This window comes from Triplophysa rosa, linkage group LG18 (assembly GCF_024868665.1).
Source record: "Triplophysa rosa linkage group LG18, Trosa_1v2, whole genome shotgun sequence".
Lineage (NCBI taxonomy): Eukaryota > Metazoa > Chordata > Actinopteri > Cypriniformes > Nemacheilidae > Triplophysa > Triplophysa rosa.
In genome coordinates this window covers 14823750-14845354 of record NC_079907.1, presented here as the reverse complement: position 1 = coordinate 14845354, position 21605 = coordinate 14823750, and the positions used below count along the sequence as shown (strand labels likewise).

The 21605-nt window shown below is 42.1% G+C and overlaps 1 protein-coding gene across 7 annotated transcripts; it reads left to right on the top strand.

The window, feature by feature from the left end:
- The first annotated feature begins 502 nt into the window (after positions 1–502).
- On the top strand, positions 503–20820 carry mpp3b (MAGUK p55 scaffold protein 3b). 7 transcript variants are annotated; one of them, XM_057358336.1, is made up of 21 exons: positions 509–633; positions 2682–2931; positions 4011–4125; positions 4219–4337; positions 5234–5311; positions 5449–5529; positions 5867–6004; positions 6884–6965; positions 7748–7833; positions 7955–8029; positions 8165–8361; positions 8507–8571; positions 9094–9114; positions 10189–10233; positions 10673–10738; positions 11604–11762; positions 11843–11923; positions 12474–12567; positions 12717–12825; positions 18929–19051; positions 19173–20820. In XM_057358336.1, exons 3-21 carry the CDS (start codon positions 4101–4103, stop codon positions 19344–19346), a joined length of 1818 nt encoding a protein of 605 aa, XP_057214319.1. In that variant the 5' UTR covers positions 509–633; positions 2682–2931; positions 4011–4100; the 3' UTR covers positions 19347–20820. The 7 variants fall into 7 exon arrangements, with proteins under 7 accessions (XP_057214321.1, XP_057214317.1, XP_057214323.1 ...); XM_057358338.1 differs by lacking the exon at positions 2682–2931 and having other exon boundaries at positions 503–633; positions 10192–10233; XM_057358334.1 differs by lacking the exon at positions 2682–2931 and having other exon boundaries at positions 503–633.
- The last annotated feature ends 785 nt before the right edge of the window (positions 20821–21605 follow it).

The window sequence follows — 21605 nt, the reverse complement described above, 5'->3', positions numbered from 1 at the left end:
GTTTGGGTGAGTAAATGATGACATAATTTACATTTCTGGATGAACTATGCCTTTAAGTGCATAGTGTATAATATGTCATTTGGGACACAACTAGAGATCCCAATGTGCATTCTTTAATGATGCTAAAACTTCTATTCATCCAATAGAACTGTGATCAAGTTTCCAAATGCATTTATGTTTATTTTCTCGTGTCCTTGCTCAATTTGCCCACTCAAGACAGCCTACTTCTATTATCTTATAAAAGGTTAAGAAAGTCATAGGACAGAAAACACAACTTGTGTTTGATTCACGCTTTTGATGGAACCGAAGCACTACACTTTATAGAACCAAGCTGAAACTGCCTATCAGCTCCTGGCATATCACAGCAAGCATCATTAGATGAGAGAGAGAGGAAGAGGAGCAGTGGGGGATGGTGATAGAGCAAGAGATTGAGGGAGGGCTGAAGATTGTGCAGAGAGAGAGAGAGAGAGAGAGAGAGAGAGAGAGGGGGAGGGGGAAGGGAGTGAACGAGACATACTAACAGAGAATTGAGTCAGTGTAGCAGGTATTACCACAGAGATGCCCAGGGTATCTCCATGTAAGCGGAAATACTCTCTCTCGCTCACACACACACACACACACCCACAGTGAAAGGTAAGCGATCCAGGGGCGTTCTCCTGTTTGCATGGCTTGATGTGTAATCCGCAGACAGAATGAACAGCGGGGGGGAAGGATTCAGTACTTTAAAGGATCTCAGCATCCAGTAATGTTTTTTCTTTTGGCTGGCCACGTTCAGTGCCGGACCACTTTTGGGGAGACTCTGGGATGCACATCTACTGGGATAAGGTAGAGACAGATGCTGGGTATCCCTTAACACTCCTCGGATTCCCTTTAGTTTGTCACAGTGATGTTGCTGTTTTATTAGAGATTGATGAAGATGTGATGTTGTATTTTAGAGTTCTGCAGACTGCTGCCTTTTGTCCCTCAAGAGCTTCTCTTTCTTCTGCATCTTGGGGAGTCTTGAACGTCTTGCTATACACCTGTGATTTGTCTTATGTCATGACTGCGTGCATGTCACGCTCTGAATACGCTGTGGGGACCAGCCAACTATGTCTAAATGCAAAAATGTTTATGTAAAGATTAGGGGATATAAAACATCACTAGCTCTGAAACTTTCAAAGAATAGCAAACATGTAGACATGTATGCATGCTTCTATACGTCAACTAATGATTTGGCTTGTATCAAACATGATTTCAGGTGCATATATTATGACTCATATTGTGATGAGTTTTGATTTGACGTGCAGTTTTCTGATATTCTGAAGTTGGTTGCATTTGGCTGTATCCCATAGATCTCACTGACTGCTGTTAATGCCATTTAAATTAATCTGCTCCCAACAGATTTTTATTTGATGTCAATGCTTGTATTCAAGCATCTACAGTATGTATCCTATACACACATACACAAAAGGGAAAGAGAGAGAGGCGAGCTGTTATTACTAGTGGTGGCCTTTTGCAGTGTATGATGGTAGAGAGGACAGATGGTGGCAGAAGGGTGGCCAAATGACCTTGTCCCAGCGGGGCATGTTTTCAGCCTCACATGAATCACTCTGTGAGAGCAAGGACTGGGCAGAAGACCCCCTGTTTTATTCAAAAGAGAGGGGATGGCATTGAAAAGGTCAGACAGAGCTCATACTAGAGCATCAGACTGCATGCAAACAGGAATGCATACATTTTTTGGTAGCTGTGGCTACTAAAATTGGTGAAAGTGTGTCAGACATGACTGGATTTTGGTGCCTGTATATGTTACAGTCCATACATTTATATTTATTTAACTTGTGTAATGTTAACATATCAACCTGCATGCCTTAAAATATACTAATAATTGTCATATCACAGGTACTAAAGTGGAAGGCCACATGATGAGGCCAAAACAAAACAGACGATATAAGCGATATACATAAGCGATATGTCATACAGGAGCAATAATACAATAGGTGCTAATACAAAGTTACTAGTTTCAGCAAAAGCTAGACCAATACCTGTTGAGAGAAAGTGAGAGGGTTAGTGTTTTTTTGGGGGGGGGTTCTCATTTGTCTGTCAAGTATTCACAGAAGAGATGGGTTTTAAGTAGTTTTTTGAATGTTGTGAGAGATGTGGTTGACCGGACTGAGTAGGAAGAATGTTCCACCATTCTTCCTAACTCAAGACATAAAATAATTTAAAGTTTATGGCCAGTTTTACTGTCCTCAAGGGTTATTTTTTAGCAGTAGGATTTAGTGTGAACATATACTGCCCGTATAAACATTGCAAGCTGAGGCACCGAAAGATTTGCTATATTCGTGTTTGTTTGTTTTTTTGGTTGCATAAACATTTTTGTAGCTGTGTAATGTCTGGTTACTGCTTTTCTCACCTCAGTGTCTTGATTGGCTGGAGATCCCTGGCCAATGTTGCTTTCCAGAAATGTCTAGAGCACCCTAAAACAACAAGAAAAGTATTTTTGTATGAGTCTTACTTTATAATTTTGGAACACGTGTGGCTTAAAACCAAATTTCTTTGTGCCATTACCATATGTTAAACAAGTGTGTCCAAGTGTGGAGATGTAGTTGGGGTGAACCAATAAATTCAGAAATTCTCAAGGTGACCGTTAACTGCTGAACTCGAATGACTGTGATGCGATTAGATTTCTTATGTGGGTGCAGGTGAGATAGATGTCACTTCAAACAGAAAGCTGGGCTGTAAAGTAGCAGTGAGAGACGCCTGATCTGAGCATATGTCTGGTGAGAATCCTCCCAATGCATCTGCAGCATGAGATGAAGAGAGACACAATCCTGCATAATCTTTCCATGTAGCACGTCATAATCAGAGAGAAAGAGAAAATGAGAGATGCTTCTGGATTTTTTCGAGAGAATCAGGATGGATTAAACGGCTTTCAGAAAACCAAAAGTCCTGGTAAGGCTGCAGCTGGTCTGGTACAAGCTGTACCAAATTTTAACATCGTAACACCCCTCAAAATTGTACCACACATATCAGGGTTTGAACGCCATGTGTGAAATATGCCAACTTTAGAATGCCTCTCTGTTTCTACGTTTTTGATAAGCTAAAATCTAAACTTTGGGCCTATATATGAATTAAACATCTTCAGCCTGCTTTTAATTACACCACCCATATTTTTTTGTTATATTCTTTGTTACGTTTACAAAATGTGTTTACAAATGTATCAAATGTTTTCCACAATGTTTTTCTTTTTCAAGAACTTACAGATGCTTTTTCTAAATATTCACAGTTAAGGGAATCACATTGCATTATCTGCAGTGTTTATGGCCATTTGGCTGTATTGATGTGCAGACAGGATACATTATTAGATTAGCTCCAAAAAATACTTACAGTCCTACTGAAAAAGCATAACTTTCAAATGGACAAAGTCTGACCAAAAAAAGAAACAAGTTCAAAGCAATTTATAAATAACTGTCCTGTCATTTTGCTCCATCTCTTGGGGTTAAAGGATGTGACAAAGTATTGATTGTTGTTGCCATGAGATTTTCCACGGGATTCTTTTAGGGGGTTAAGTGATCATGTTTCTATTTACTTCACTAATTTGCTCAGATCTAGTGCCGACCATAGCTACTATATACCTTATTGAATAATAATGTTTTGTTACTATCGACTTGATATTGATGCAACATTTTATACTGTGATCTAATATAACTAGATGTGATGAACTGTAATGCCATTTTGAAAATGTCTTAAATTTTCTTTTGATAACGTTTTGACAATGAACCTCACTATACTGTGTGTATGCAAACAGTAATATTATCTGTAATGTAAATATGTAATGTAAATAAATGCATTTTAATGAAAGCAGTCAAATGAGCATTACAATTTTTTGCGTGATTTGCGTCATGAATTTAGTGTGGTCCATTACTATTAAATTGATATTTATTATTTACAACACTTGCAGAGGATTAGAAAAGGATCAGCCAAGGGGTTTCCTGATGCTGTTTTGTGCACACATTTTTTGTGGATAACAGGTCTTTCAGATGAACCTGCATTCTGAGTGACCTAAGAGAAAAGGGAGAAGAATCGTTTTTCCAGCATCTCTGACTGTCTCATGAGCAGCCATGCCTGTTCTGTCACCTGTCACAGGTGGGTACTTCATACAGCAGCCGTGATGCTATCATTTAATCCCTTTCAGCATAACACTACAATCTCAAAACTGCATTATTTTATTTGCTGTAGGTTTACATGAGATGCTAGCGCTCCTCACCTCTCAGCTTCACCCAGAAGCAAACCATAAGGAGGACCTGGTCTTTCTCAGAGAGGTCTTCAGTGAAAGGAGCCTCAGTTATTTAATGAAAGTATGTAATACATGATGACTATATATAGCTGCTGTCATTCTGAAACCTTGTATCTTCATACTTCGTGATTGTTTTTCCAGAAATCATTATTATTCGTCACCCTTTATATTTGTCACTAACCGTGCGTCCGAAATCACACTTCCATACTATATAGTAGGTAGTATGTCCGAAACCTCATTATGCACAAAACAGTAGGCGAGAAATGTCCGCCGAGATTTGTCAGTGTGCATCAGATGGACACTTCTCTATCCCATGATGCCACTGGAGCTGAGCAACGGTTAAATTTCAAAAGTTAATCAAACAAAAATAATGGAAAACTTCAAAGCGGGTGTCCGTATTTTAAATGTAAGTACAGATTAATGAATTTCTTGTGAATAAATTATGTTTGTACTGACACCTAGGTACAGGTTGATGTTAATACGTCATAGGTCAAAGAGCATACGGGTCAAAGAGCATACGGGTCAAATGACAATAAAACATGGTGGATGCAGTATGTCCGAAATCTATTCATACTACCCCCACACATATACAGTATATAGAACGTGTTTTAACGGTCGATAGGTACTTCATATAAATCAGTATGTACTGTCATAGTATACGATTTCGGACGCAGCGTTGGTTCTGCAAACATTTTACCAATATAAGGTCATGCTTGTCAACTTTGACAACACAGTATTTAATCATTTTTTTTAAATACAGTGTTTTTTTTATTTCGAATTTGGACATAATGGACAGCGACAATATGTTCTTATTGCAGTAGGAGTTTAACAACTAGTTTCTGATGGCATATTGCACACGGTCATGCCTTTATTAAAAACATGAAACGTTACTGGTTTCTATTCTGAACACTCAAATTTTATAAATAACAATTCTGATATACTGACCGTTATTTGCAGATCCATGAACGTTTGAGGCAGTTTCAGCTCCAAAGCCCGATCCCTGTGCTCCACAGCGCCTCCTATTTAGCGGAGGACGTAAGTGTGTTTGTCCTCTTACTGCAAACATTGACAGATGATTTCGAATTTATGATTGAAAGTATTGTTACGGATATTGCTGTGGTGACACCAAAAATATGGTTGTCATGACATTGATCTTGTGGTTTGATTGACAGGTTGCAGAGGAGCTACAGAATGGACCACTGGATGAAGATGAGAGAGAATTATTAACACTTCTGACTGCTCCACATGTGAAGGTTCAAACCTCACACAGTTAATAAAAAATAATTTAAATAATATTTTAATAGTAATTTGTAGAAATGAACAAATGCTGTACTCATCCTTAAAATTATTGTTAATTGTAAGTTCCTGATAGCTAACTATATAGCTACTGTAAAATGTTACATTAATTTTTAAATCTGTATTTATTTGATAGCATGACGAAACAGAGACAGAAGTTTATATTAGATTTTTTGTTTTATTTTTTAAGCAGAAATGCATACATTTTACACACATAGGCCTACAGCTTTTCTTCCACATCACTAATAAAGTAGTTTGACAACTATTGTTGTAATTTTTCTCCTCTTATGACAGGCAGTGCTAACAGTACATGACACTGTGGCACAGAAAAACTTTGACCCTGTGCTCCCCCCGCTGCCAGATGATCTAGATGATGAATTAGAGGAAGAATCTGTGAAAATTGTCAGATTGGTGAAGAACAAGGAGCCACTTGTGAGTTTCATCATAAAACATTGGTTCCTGCATTAAATAATGTTATATTAAAGGGATAGTTCACCCCAAAATGAAAATGCTGTCATCATTTATTCACCCTTAGATTGTTCCAAACCTGTATAAATGTCTTGAGATATTTGGAAGACTGTCAGTAATCAAACAGATCTCATCCCCCATTGACTCCCATAGTATTTATGTACCCTACTATGGCAGTAAATGGGGATCTAGCTACAGGTTTGAAAGTAAAATAATTATTTCACAGATGTCAGTGTTCGGATTGGATAGTTTTCTGTTGGTTAAAAACTTGGTTTGGCTCGTCTCTGTTTAAAGGGGTCATATGACACGGCTAAAACGAATATAATCATTTGTTTTAGATGTAATGCAATGTGTATACACGATTTAAGGTTCAACAACACTGTATTTTCCACATACTGTGCATGTTTGTATCTCCTCTTTGCCCCGCCTCTCTGAGACTGTGTGCTATGATTGGCCAGTTAACCAGTGCGTAGGGATTGGTCGAATACTGCAAGCGTGTGACGGTAATGTAACGCCTCTTACCATATTTGGAACATCAGGTTCCAAAGCAATTGTACTGACAGGTACGCCCACCTTACTTGCGTATACATTTGGGCAGTCTTAGTCAAATCATACCATGAATTGACATAGATTGTGGGGGTGTGGTTACACGAGGCGTTTCGCACACGTATTCGCACCATAGTATGACCCCTTTAAGGTGCCTAGAGCTGCAACTGTAAATGTCTATTCCTATTGCACTAATATTTTCATCATCTTTTGATATGCTGTATTTACATACATTTATATTATGTCATTGATTGTGATAAATGTGGTCTGCTGTAGCATGTTGTTTTGTCTTTTTAGGGTGCGACCATCCGCAGGGACGAGGTTACTGGAGCAGTGGTAGTTGCTAGAATCATGAGGGGCGGGGCAGCTGACCGCAGTGGTAAGTGACAGCCTGGACACTACCCCTTTCCACATAACCGTCTCATGTGAGTTTTTTCACTGTGGCTAGACAGAAAAGGCAGATTTGGTGTAACATAAAGATGACACAGATAAACTGTGAAAGATGACGTAATTCTTTATTGTATGAGAATGAAGACATGGGATGAATTCCAGTGTCACACAAATAATTTGTATAATTAAGAATCGCTAAAAATATACAAAACATTTTTTTTTAAAAAGCAATGAGGCGAGACTGTACTCACAGCAGAATCATGATTTTGTTGATATTTATAGCGTTCTGGTCAGCAGGATTTTTAATAACAAGCAAAATATTGACTAAAATCCTTGAGATTATGCTTTGCTGGGGATTACAGATTACACTGGAAATGTACAAAAATGGATTTTATGTTGCAATGGAAATTTTACACTTTATGAAAACGGATTTATGATTGTATTGAATGACACTTAAAGGGACAGTTCACCCAAAAAGTGACATCATCAAAAAAGTCATAATTTACTCACCCTTTAGTTGTTCCAAACCTGTATAAATTTCTTTGTTTGGTTGAACACAAAGAAAGATATTTGGAAAAATGTTAGCAACTTGACAGTTCTGGGACACCATTGACTACCATTGTAGGAAAAATATTTGTGCAATATGCTTTTTTCTGTTGAACACAATAGAAGAAATTGAGGAATTTAGGAAAGCAAAGCATGTAAAATGGAAGCTGGACCCCAATGTGTTTTGAATGCACTGTGACTAATGTTGCCTGAATGCTCCTTTAGGTCTGGTGCATGTTGGAGATGAGCTCAGGGAGGTCAATGGAAATCTAATCATACACAAACGTCCTGAGGAAATCAGCCAGATTCTGGTGTGTGCACGATTCGTCCTTACTTTCACAAAAGCTGAGTCATTCCCGACCATACCTTATCAACAAAAATGCACTTTTGTGATTAAGTGTCCTTGATGTTTATTGTCTCGCTGGGATGCAGTCTCAATCTCAAGGCTCGATCACTCTGAAGATAATCCCTGCCATTAAGGAGGAGGACAAATTCAAAGACAGTAAGGTGAATAAAATCGCAGTTTTCAGTCTATTGGAGAGACAAAAAAGATATTGATAATTTGCACAGTGAAAATGAATTAAAAAGTTAAATTGTGAAGCAACAAACAGCATTTGAAAATTATTTTATGCTTGTATTAAGGTCTATTTAAGAGCCATGTTTGATTACACACCATTTGAAGACAAAGCCACGCCCTGTCAGGAGGCGGGACTACCTTTCCAGTGTCGGGACATCCTGCAGGTGGTTAGTCAGGATGACCCAACATGGTGGCAGGCGAAACGGGTGGGAGACAGCAACCTGCGTGCTGGACTTATTCCTTCAAAACAGTTCCAGGAGAGGTACAACAATGTCAACATGGTCATCAACAATTACTATTTATTTACTGTCACCAGCCCCTTGACACACACATCTGAATGTGTGTCCAGATCTTGGAAGATAGATACTTACATTAACTTGTTTTGTCATTACCTCTTACATTTTTAGACGACTGCTGTATAGAATGAAAATGGGAACTTACCAGAGCCCAAAATCACCCAGAGCAGCACCATGTAAGTTCTCAGAAGCTACTGCTTAAGGTCACATACTACCTACTGTAGCTAATGATCCGTCTGATATTAAAACACATTATATGCAAATGCAGCTATTATTGACAAGACACCTAGAAAATGACAAACATCTTTGCAGTGTCATAAACCTTTATAAAGAGAAATCAGTAAATGGTGGAATTTGTTGTTAGTTGGTACATCCTTAAAACAACAATTCCCTGTCTTTTTAGGACTCGTATATATCGTCGCTGTCCTTCCAAAACCATGCCACTGGGTTTTGCTGTAATCTAACAATGAAAAAGTATTAAAAAGTGCTTGTCAAGTTTATATGTTTTAAAATGATTAAATAGTTTTTAATTTTCAGTGTTTAACAGTACATACAAGGTTTCAGAATGAAAGTGATGATATTTTACTGTACTCACTAATGACAATAGGCTACTTGTTGCAGTATTCATTATTTATTCACCTTTAATATTTATTCGAGTTTCAGCTGTTGTGTTTGTTTCCTCATTATGCTTTCCCCAGGTGATCAGACTTGTGATAAAGGTAAGTGATTTTGACAAAATGCAGTCGAAAAAATCATTGAGTCATAGGTTTTTAATGATCTCAAATGTATCTGTAAATGGGTCAATGCCACGAGATTCCCTTTTATTTCTGTTGCTTCTATCTAGAAATACATTTGAATGTATTTCATACATATTGTCTATACATAGAATAACCTAGTTTTTCATTAATTAAAATTATTTACTATATGCTGATGCACTGTGGCCCAAAGTAAAAAAAATATCTAGGTGGTGTAACTGACCAACTTAAGAAGTAAATCCTTTATTATTGTTTGTTTTGCTTTTTTGACTTTTGTTTACAAATTTTTACACATTTAAAAAGTTTTTGTTTACCAAATTAAAGTCATTGTGCACTCTTAAAAAGGACACTGTTTGTGTTATGCTATTTAACACATTACGTGTTAATTTCATGTTAAATGAAATTTAAATTAAAGGGACAAGACCAGTTATGTTGAAAGTAACACAAAATGTGTTGTCCCAGATATAAAACAGAGATGTGTTCAGTTAAGGACAACACATTAATGAATAAAATGTGTTGCTTTAACACAACTGTTTTTAGAGTGTAGTAGCTTATCCTAAAAATATCAGATATATTGACCTTATTTTTAAGAAAACAAAATAAATCTACCTTATTAAAGGTATGTGTACTTTTATTACACACAAATACACATATAACCAACATCAATTAATTACATAAAAAAATAACATTTTCGTTATTCTTGTCATTGACCAAAATGTACTTGCTGAGTTACCATCCTAAAATCATGACTAGAAAATGTACGAAACCCGTACAGTGTTTGAGCTGCCTGCATAAAAATATAACAAGACATGTGTGAATATCTGAATTCCCTCATTTCTGCAATTCATATGTTTGCTCAGCATTTGCTGCCTCTATTTTGCCGTTGTGGTTTGGCTGCGCTCTCCAGTAATTCTGACCCCTGCTGAGAAACCTGTAAAATATCCTTGTGAAATATTTCCCACCACCCCACTGATTGTCCTTTCCTTGCTGTACCACTTCGTGCCATCTCTTCTGCTCTCTCTGACCCAACCCACCCAGCAGAAGACTGTGATAGTGAGGGCAGTGGAAGTGGACACCACATTGGTGAGAGCATGCACCCCCCATACACTAAAATCCACTCCACATGGCTTTGGCTCTGGATGATGCTTTATTATGCAGAGTGAGATGCTTTAAATGTCTCTTGGTTTTATTGTGCACTTGACTGCGTTCCTCATGGGCTTGGTGCATCCTAAGATATGGGTCATTCTCGTAGTGACAGCCCGTTGCTCTGCTGCTGGCTTCGGACATTTTTTTAATGCGTGCTTTTGGTCGTTTGGGTATAATGTGTTCTGTTTGCTAAGAGGGACAAAGAGTGATGCTCTTTTATGTTTGTGGAACTTATTGTGTAAGCGAAGGAGCACTGCTGTAGTCAGGGGACTATTGCATCAGGCAAATGGCTTATGAAGGCTTTGGCATGGCTGACTGCTTGCTGTGGTCTTTGTAGAGTAATGTTGGATGTGTGACGGTCTAACATTAGTTGTAGTTTCTCCAAAGTGTAAGGCGGTGGCACCATCCTGTGGCCAGGCTTTTTCCTGGGAATTTTACTCAGGTACCACATTTCTTTCGTAATTAGGTGAATAGATTGCTTTATTTATAGATGCTGCTTTATTTATGCTTTGCATACAATGCAAAAAGCAGACATACAGTATAGTTTACAGTTTTTGTACACTGTAAAAAAACGAAAATTTTCTGGCAGCTGTGATGTTTTCCATGTTTTTCTTGTAAATTTGTGATATTTTTCTGTAATTTTACATTTTTTGACCATATTTTAAAAAGCGCTAAAATTACCCTTTCCCATTATACGTGGGAAAACTGTAAAAAAGAACAGAAAAATTCTGTAAAATAATTTTTTTACAGTGTACTTTTATTAATATTTTGAATATAATTAATTTTATATTTTTTGTTTTATATACGTTTTTTTGTTCATTTTAGTTTAATTTAACATTTTTTTACAACAGTTTTGTGATTTTATTATTATTTATTATATTATTTTTATATTGCTATTTAATTTTTATATTGTTATTTATTTTAGTTTTTTTTTTTTAACTTAATAATTTTAGTTCCATCTACTTAATCTCATTTTAATTTATTGCTTAGGCAACATTTCTAGTTTTCTTTTATATATTCATATATCAATATTGTATATATAAATATTTAGAAAATATGAATATGTATTAACAGAAATGTGGTGAAAGTTGTAATTCAGTAAACTTTAATAACTTCGGGATACTGTGTGTGGTGAATTGCTGCTTAGATAATTCTTATATAAAATCAGCAACCAAAAGTTTCTTTTTGTGTCTTGGTTCAGTATGAGGCATTTCAAGACGCATCACTTTCCACTTTTGTTTATGTGATTCCGTCATCCTCTGTATATCCACTGTATTTTCTGTTCATATTTATCTAATCTTTCACAGCTGGTCTCAGGAGAAGTTTCAGGCTGAGCCGCAAGGATCATCAGGGTTCGGCAGCAGAGGATCATCCAGAGTCCGGAGAGACTGAGTTTTTCATATATGAAGAGGTGACTTTATATCAGATGAGACCTCATGATAAACCAAGACTTGTGGTGCTAATAGGTAAGCTCAACACAACACAATCTAACTTCTTCGTTTTGTTTGTCTTTGTACTTCAGTTTTGATTTATTCTCCTCCTGCAGGTTCTCTTGGTGCTCGAATCAATGAGCTGAAGCAGAAGGTGATTGCTGAGAATCCTCATCGGTATGGCGTCGCTGTGCCACGTGAGTTACCGTTTTCTGTTCTCTGTTAATGTTAGAGATTAGGGAAATCTTTCATCATCTTTTATTCTCTCACTTTGTGCCTTAGGCAAGGTTAGTCATGATCAAAAGGAGTAAAGCAATGTTGAAATTTAGTGTAGTAGTAGTATATTAAATACTTTTTGTTTCATGTGATCAGAAAGGTCAGAGAGGTCAGAAATACTGATCTAACATATAATTTTTAAATAAAAGTAAAAGGACAGCAGTGATCAGCATGCATTTTGAGTAAGATGAGGGTGAGTGTTTTATTACTTTTTTCAATTTAAGCAGTTTATGTACAAAATGTTTGATGATGTCTATTATTGCGTCCCCAATATTAATACCTTTTTATAGTTTTCCTTATTGCTGTAAATCTCTTTTGATAACAGCTTCAGCTAAATGCATATACTTTATGTAAATCTAATAGAAATGTAAATGAACTGTCATATATCAGATATCAGAAATCACTACACTGTAGCTTTTTTTCACAAAACTGCACTCCACACATGTTATAATATTTTACTGTTTCTAACAGATACAACAAGATCCAGGAAGAGCCACGAGAAGGAAGGCATTGAATATCATTTCATCTCTAAGCAGGCCTTTGAGGCTGACATCCAATCTAATAAGTAGGTTACATTTATAAAGAAAATGTATTTATCCAAATGCCTAATGCACCATTTTTCAATGCTTATTGATTCATATACGCCATACATTTTCATGGCTGTTATTATGACGTGTACATTTACAGTAACAACCACATACTCTGTATATCCAGGTTTACTGAATATGGTGAATATAAGAATAATCAATATGGGACGAGTCTTGAGGCGATACGGAGTGTCCTGGCGAGAAATAAAGTGTGTCTGGTAGACGTTCAACCTGAGGTAAATGTTCTGTTATGTACCGTTCCCTTTCTGTCGGTCTCTCGACGTTGTGTCGAGCCGACAGATGGGGTTCGTCCCTGAGAACCAATCGCTTCCGACTTCTTAGAAAAGGCCAATGAAAATTGGCGAATGAAATTTGCATGCCGGACTCCGCCCCCGGATATCCGGGTATAAAAGGGAGACGGCGTGCCTCATTCATTCACCTTTTGTTCTTCAGAGCCTTCGCTCATGATCAACAGACTTCGCTACAAGTAGCAACTACAAGACTGCCGGCTCTACGACGTGGTGCAGCGGACTGTCCCTTCCTACGGCGACTTCCCCTGGGCGTCTCGGCGGTTCCAGAAGTGTTCGAGTTTTTTCTCTAAAAGAGCAAATTTCTCCAGCGTGGCATGTCCCGCTGTTCTCGTGGGTGCAACACACTCATCGAGGAGGGGGACGGACACGATGTCTGCTTCCAGTATGCTGGGACAGATGTTGTGGATACGTCCTGCCCGCACTGCGGGCGGTTGACGATTCAGATGTTGCGTCACGAGTGGCTGTGTTCCCACGGGACTCAGCCACCACCTCGTCTGCTTCCCGTTCCGTGACGGCAGGACTACGGCCCTGCCGCCTGCTACGGCGAGCAGCGAGGGTGATATGAGGATTACTGTGAGCGCTAATCCGTCAGCCACTGGCTCACGGACCTTTCGCACCTCGTCTTGCTCGTCTGACCTTTCCCCATGAGACGGTCCCACCGTCTTGTTCCTCAATCTCATCACCGTCTTGATGATGAGATGTCTGTTGCAGCATCGGAGGGTGACTTACTGGCATCAGACTCCGACGATTCCTTGAAGCTCCCTCCCTCGGGGGTCGAGCTCAGGAAGAAGCGGACGTCGAAATGTCAGCCATGCTTTCCCGGGCTGCCGGCATTGGGTTGCGGTGCACCGCACTGCCTCTCCCAACGCTCGCGGCTGGATACACGGTACATCGGGCTTGAGAGTGGATCCAAGCCGCACTCACCCCCAGTGCCGTGTTCCCCCGGAAGTGCATGAGGAACCTAGTATGACCTGGGATGCTCCCCTTCGGCGCGTACACGTTAACTAGTTCCATCACCCTTTCTTCCCTCAATGGTGGGGCAGCTAGAGGATACGTCGATGTCCCCCAGGGGCTCGACCTAGACTCCCGTCCAAAGCACGTAGGCTTTTCGGCATCTGAGGTGTCGAGAGCTTACTCTGCTGCGGGCCAAGCTGTCCCCTCTCTCCATGCTATGGCCTTCCTGCAGGCCAATGCGCAGAGAGAGCTCCACAAGGGTAAGACCGACCCAGCGCTTATGCAGGAACTCCGCGGCGTCACCGACCTCGCTCTATGGGCGACCAAGGTGATCGCTCGGGCCCTGGGTCGGGCGATGTCCACACTTGTAGTCCAGGAGAGACACCTCTGGCTGAACCTTGCACAGATGAGTAACGCCGAGAAAGTCCGCTTTCTCGATGCACCCATCTCGCAAGGGGGGCTGTTTGGTGATACTGTCGAGCTGCAGTTCTCAACAGTAAAGTAGCAGACAGAGGATATCAAGTATATCCTCCCCAGCCGCGACTTGACCGCCCTCTGGCCGCCGAGATCTCGTGCACCGTCTGCTTCCCAGCAGCCCTGGTCCTCTTCGAGACATCGAAGAGGAGACCACCACCCCGTCAGCAGCCGCGGCGGAAGCCAAAGCGGCCCTCATGGGAAGCCCCAGGGAGATCGAGAATACCTTCGGGCCCGACCCCAGCCATTCCATTGCTGGTGGTCGATCCGGGACGGTTCCTGCCCCGTCCCAACAGCCCACTTCTAAGAGTTTTCTCTCTCTCTGGGCGTTTATCACAGCCGCTCTCACCCTCTACATGACGGTGTTCGGCAACTCGACGTTGCGTCACGGCTAGACCCAATGTCGAGGATAATCAGCAGCCTAAGCACTCTCAATCGATGGTGCTTTGTGCCACATCATCGTCTGGGTATTATCACAGCCGCTCTCACCCTCTACATGACGGTGTTCGGCAACTCGACGTTGCGGCAAGACCCAATGTTGAGGATAATCATCAGCCTAAGCACTCTCATTCGATGGTGCGTTGTGCTACATCATCGCCAGGCAGGTAAAACTGCAGAGCCGATCTCCTCTCCGGGGCCCCCCCCCCACGGCGAGGGATCCGCGCTGCCAGCCATCGAACCACCCCCGGGAGGTCAATGAAGCAGAACGTACCCCTAGCCTCCCTGTCTCGGTCCCTGGGAGCCTGACAAGAGCTTCCCAAACCGTCACGGTGACTACGGGATATGGTCCGTCTCGGCTACGCGATCCAACTCCCCAGACGCCCGCCCAAGTTTCGGGGCATCCTCTCAACCTCAGCAGAGGCAAGGATGCTCCCGTGCTTCGGGCCGAGGTCGCCACCCCTCTGGTAAGGAAGCGATCGTGCTCGTCCCTCTAGCCGAGATGTTCAACGGGTTTTACAGCCCGTACTTCATCGTCCCCAAAAAAGCGGGGGTCGCTAGATCTGCGTACCCTGAACAGGCACCTACTCAAGCTGCCGTTCAGGATGCTCACGCAGAAGCGCATGTCAAGATGTCAAGATGGATTCATGGCAATCGACCTGAAGGACGCTTACTCTCATGTCTCAATTCTCCCTCGTCATCGCCTGTTCCTACGGTTCGCTTTTGAGGGTCAGGCATATTAGTACAGAGTCCTCCCTTTCGGTCTGTCCCTGTCCCCACGAGTCTTCACGAAGATCGTGGAAGCTGCCCTCACCCCCTCAGGGAGAGAGGTGTGCGGGTACTAAACTATCTCGACAACTGGCTCATTTGACACACTCGTGAGATCTGTTATGTACACACAGGGACCTAGTGCTTCGGCAGCTAGATCGATTGGGACCACAGGTCAACCGAAAAAGAGCAAGCTCTCCTCTGTGCAGAGCATCCTCTTTTTTGGTATGGAACTCAACTCTATCTCCATTACAGCGCGACTGACTCAGAAAGCGCTCAGTCAGTGTTGAACTGCCTGGAATATTTCAAGCAGCCAGCGGTCCCCCTGAAATTCAGAGGCTCCTGGGCACATGGCATCCTCGGCGGTGGTGATACCCCTTGGGTTGATGCACATGAGACCGCTCCAACACTGGCTACAGAGTCGAGTTCCCTGGAGAGTGTGGCACATGGGCAGCAGGCGGATGGTGATTACGCCTCTCTGCCAACGCACCCTAACCCCTGGTCTTCAATGACCTTTCTACGGATGGGGGTCCCTCTCGGGCAGGTCATGAGGCGCGTCGTGGTGACGACAGACGCCTCCCTGCTGGGTTTGGGTGCCGTGTGCAACGGGCACGCAGTGTCGGGGCGATGGACGGGCCCCCGCCTGCACAGGCATATCAACTGCCTAGAGTTGTTGGATGTGCTACTTGCACTGAAGGGGCTATAACCTCTCGTGCAGGCCAAGCACGTGCTGGTCCGACGGACAACACAACTGCCATAGCGTATATCAACGGCCAGGGTGGCGTTCGCTCGCGGCAGCTAACATGACTCGCCCGACGCCTCCTCCTGTGGAGTCCGCAGGAGAGCAGATCCCTGCGAGCCACACATATCCCAGGCGACCTGAACCAGACAGCCGATGCGCTCTCTCGTCAGTTGACGCCTTGCGGAGAGTGGCGACTCCACCCCCGCGCAGTCCAGCTCATTGGGTACAGTTCGGGCGGGCTCAGGTAGAGCTTTCCAAGGGGAAGGGCACGTTATGGCATCCCGGGCCAGACCTCTGGAACCTCCATGTCTGGCCCCTGGACGGAACGAGGAGATCCTGAGTGGCCTACCCCTGCGGCGGTTAAGACCGCTACTCAGGCTAGGGCCCTGGCCACTAGGTGACTATACGCCTATAAGTGGTGCCTCTTCTCATCCTGGTGCTCTTCTCGAAGAGAAGACCCGCGGAGTTGCTTGATCGGGTACGTGCTTTCCTTCCAGAGACTCGAGAGTAACATCTCTCCCCTCCCACACTGAACGTGTATGGAGCCGCTATTGCCGCTCATCACGACTCAGTTGCTGGTAATCTCTAGGACAACGCAACCTGATCATTTGGTTCCTAAGGGGTGCGGGAAGGCTACCACCTCTCCCGCGCTCCGTACCCTCTTGCGACCTTGATGCGGTCCTGGAGCCCCTCGGAGATGCTGCTCTTTCTCACCTCACGATGAAGACGGCTCTCCGGATGGCGCTCAAGAGAGTAGCGGACCTAAAAGCATTCTCCGTGTCCACAGATTGCCTAGAACTCGGGCCCGGTGATTCTCACGCTATCCTGAGACCCCGGCCCGGCTACGTGCCCAAAGTTCCCACCACTCCCCCTACATCAGGTGGTGATCTTACAGGCGCTCCCCACCGGGGAGGAAGACCCAACCTCATCTGTGTTGTGTCCAGTACGCGCATTGCGCCTCTTTTTGGACCGCACGCAGAGCCACAGGAGCTCTGATCAGCTCTTTGTCTGTTTTGGAGATCAGCAGGGAGGGCTGTCTCAAACAGAGATTGGCGCACTGGATCATGGACGCCGTCACTATGGCGTACCTGTCCTAAGATCGCCTACGCCCATTGGGTGAGAGCTCTCTCCACACGTAGTACAGCCTCCTCGTGGGCACTGGCTCGAGGCGCCTCTCTGGCAGACATCTGTAGAGCTGCGGGTTGGGCTACACCCATCACCTTCGCGAGGTCCTACAGCCTCCGCGTAAAACCGGTATCGGCTCGAGTCTTGCAGGCATCAGGCAAGACTGGCGGCCGGTAGGGTGTACGCCTATGACAGTACCTTCTCCCTTTCTCCTAAGGGGGTCAGTGTACTAACTAGCCTCCCTTCTTCCCCCACTGGGTGAAGAACAGCCACTCCATCCATCACTAGCAAGCACCTCCTGCGGGTGGGCTGGGCAGAGCAGCCCTGCCCCTTAGGCCGGGTACCAACTGAGTTATCCACAACATAGCTCTAACCGGACCTAGTGCTACCGGACGTTGTAACCCCCCAGCAGGGCGGTTCCGTCTGATGTATCTTCATGATTGGTTCCCACCTTGGTAACCCATGACCTTCCCTAGGTGGACCTCCACCTTGCGGTTAACTCCTTCAGTCCGCACATTCTTCCCATGAGTTCTCCCCCATCGCTGAGACCATGTTGGTATCTCCACTAAACTCCTCCCTCCGGTAGGAAGTGGTCTCTGTAGCGCATCCCCCGCTTGAGGAAGTAGCGCTTACCCAGTGGCCTTACGGTACCAGGCGGCTTCTCGCTGTTAGAGAAACAAGGCCGCCACCTGTGAGGCCGAAGGCAGGGGCCTTCCCACCTTTCAAGTAAAGCTCTGGGACCCCCTACCTACCCACTGGTAGGTTACAATTTCGCGGTAGCGCTCACGGCTGACATGCCCAGGCCAGTCACCGCCACTTCGCTAGAGATTGTGACAGGGCACAGTGTTGTGGCGTTTTCCATAGGAACCCCATCTGTCGGCTCGACACAACGTCGAGAGACCGACAGAAAGGGAACGTCTTGGTTATGGATGTAACCTCAGTTCCCTGATGGAGGGAACGAGACGTTGTGTCCTTCTTGCCACAACACGTGCTGCCCACTGCAGCAGTCGTGAGAGGTCTCAGGCTCCTCAGAACTAAGGTGAATGAATGAGGCACGCCGTCTCCCTTTTATACCCGGATATCCGGGGGCGGAGTCCGGCATGCAAATTTCATTCGCCAATTTTCATTGGCCTTTTCTAAGAAGTCGGAAGCGATTGGGTCTCAGGGACGAACCCCATCTGTCGGCTCGACACAACGTCTCGTTCCCTCCATCAGGGAACTGAGGTTACATCCGCAACCAAGACGTTCTCTTGTAGTTATTATCTAATAAGCTGTGGTTCTCAATGGGAGGCCGTGGCCTTCAGATGACTAATACTTTAAAATTAGACCAAAAATGAGTATTGAAGATATCGCTTTCTTGAGAGAGGCCTATAATGAAACAGCAATTAAAGTACTAGATAAACCAGCAAGAATATAAGCAAAAGTTAAAGAAATTGGTGTAGTGTGGACTCTCTTCTTGGTTCTTTGATGTGTACATAATTGATAACTTTTTATACACTTTGGCTATTTTATGAACGTCATTCCCAGGCCCTGAAAATTCTTCGTACACCAGAGTTTAAACCCTACGTGATCTTTGTAAAGCCTTATGTTCCTGAGACTCGCCAACAACGCACCAAATCAACAGGAAGGGATGACAATGGACACATCATAGTGAGACAAATATTACCTGTAGTGCAGTACATCTATGTCATTTTACCACCTTAATCTGGTAGAAAATCGCATATAACAACATTCTGTTTTTGTGTCATACTTCGTGTCCTGTTGTTAAAAGGATGAAGATCTGCAGGATATGAGGCAGTCAGCCGAACAGATGGACCAACAATATGGCCATCTAGTGGACAGGGTCCTGTTAAAACAGGACTCTGCCAGTGCCTGTGTGGAGCTGAGGAATATTCTGGAACGACTTGAGAGAGAGCCACAGTGGGTGCCTGCCAGCTGGGTCTGATCTTGATCTTCTGTGCTTCCCGTAACTATTCTTGCATATGGTGTAATGTAACCATAGACCTATCTGCCTCTGTCTGCCTCTATCTGAGTCTGTTGTTTGTCTGTTATTGTTTCATTCTGTTCAACTGAAGTAAGACAAACCGAGATAAAAGTGTCAAAGTTGGACGTCCTGGCGGTTCGTTGTTCTGCTGTACTGGTGAAGACTTTGATTTATATTTTGCATGGAAGAAGCTTGACAAGAAATCTAATAAGTTTTGTTTCTAAATGATGGAAATGATGTAGCTGATCTGGCAGACGTCCTTATTTTTATATAAATATCATGATGCAAGACTGCTCGGCTGCAGGTTTACTCACTGTGTCCAAGTTGAGGTTATGTTTACATCAGGCAAACCGTCTAGTGTGAAGGTCTTTTGTTTTGTTGTCTTATGCTGGCTGTGTATATTTAGATGAATGTAAATGAAAGTGTTGTAAAATAGCATACTGTATATTTGCAAATAATTTCAGTGTTTTTACCCGTGTAAAATAAGAGGCAATATTTCATATTTGGACAGCCTCTCATTATATGGTTGTAATTGTCAGTGTTTTTTTGTATATCAAGTTGATAACTGATGTATTTCTGTACGATGTAGTTCATTAGGCAATTGCTACATTGATGTCAAAAAGCATAAAGGCATGATAACATCATTAGGCCCATATACAGTAAAGTATTGTTCAAAATGTTATGAATGTTGTTTAAAATGTTACGAATGTGTACCATTTTAGAATATATGGAATATTTTTGAATGTAAATTGTTATTATAAATGCTACTTTAACACTGTGTTTATTTGTAATCTTTTCAAATAAGTTGGTAAATAATATGTCTAAATATTAATACTTGTTTGACTGCATACAGTTAAATGACTTTTTAGTCATCTTGTTAGATTTCTTTACATTACATGCTGCTAATACAGCCACCCAGCAGCAGATGGTAGTAGTAGTCTACAGGACTTGTTCGTGGTGATTGTTTAAACCTCTCATGTGTCATCAATATCCAATCCTGTGATCAATTCACAAATCCTTACAAAAATATATTTGGTTATAAACAGTTATGTCAATTTATTGTTGGATTTAAAAGAAATTGTAAACTGGTGTTCAGATGAAACCGGTGTTTGGATACATCATTCAAAATCTATTCCCTATATTTTCAGCACATTGCAACCTAAAGTGCAACACATTTTCAAAGCATTTCATTGGTTTGGTTGTTTTATTTTTCTTGTTAATCTGCAGGGATATTGCCCAATATTGCCCACATATCAGATCACTGACTGTAAATGTTCAGGAAATGTCATGTAGAAACATAATGCCACTTACACAATCATGTACATCAATTTTTATATTTGATTTATTTTATATTAGATTTTTTAAGATCAGGAGACTTCTCAGTCTCATAAACAGTATGTCATTTAAGAGTCACTTTTTTCTCAGATGATTCTCCTGAAATTAATTTTATATGATACATCAATTTATTGATATTGTGTATCCATTTATTGATATTATGTAAATTATACTGATATTATGTTAAATAAGTTGGATATTATAGCCAGATCATGTGAAATAATTTGTTGAGAAATGTTTGAAACCATTTTGAAATCTTTGCCATTTGATTGCAGAATTGCAAGTTTGAGATCTCTTCTGTATGCATTGGTTCTCAATTGAATGTCATAGTAATAAGATATTAGGAGATTTTGTTTGTTTCACCTATGGGTAAAGCTCCCATGAAATAGTTCAAAAGTGTGTAATTTTCCCTGTCATAGCTAACATAAGCTACCATTAGGCAGCTGAATCAGGAAAAATGAAGAAATCTTTGCATGCTCTTGCATGTTTTGCACTCTGTTTTACTTAATACATGTTAGCATATCTGCAGATATGAAGCAAAAAACACTCACACCCTCTATTGTCTAACCCACATCAGGAAATCATCCATAGCCAACTCCGCTCACTAGAAAACAATAGCTATCGAAAGACATTCCAAAGTTCATCACAAATAACAAAATCTTTACAAGCATTGTAAACATAATCAGTCATGTGCATTTTAATAAAATTGTTATTTTTAGGGTTGCAAAACACCTGACTTGAATGAAAACCAAGGACTTTATTATGGAGATGAAAGAATTGCCGAACCGTTCTATAAGCATAATTGATAATATAAACATGAGTTCATAAGTGTAGGCCTAAGCCTATTATAGCATTCTGCTGCTATAGACATCTGTGGCTAAACTG

Excerpts from the sequence above, each read along its gene's own strand:
- mpp3b (XM_057358334.1), top strand. The coding sequence starts at position 4,101 with ATGCCTGTTCTGTCACCTGTCACAG. Across the intron at positions 8,030-8,164 it reads ACAAATTCAAAGACAGTAAG|GTCTATTTAAGAGCCATGTT; the intron begins GTGAATAAAATC and ends GCTTGTATTAAG. Across the intron at positions 8,362-8,506 it reads TCAAAACAGTTCCAGGAGAG|ACGACTGCTGTATAGAATGA; the intron begins GTACAACAATGT and ends TTACATTTTTAG.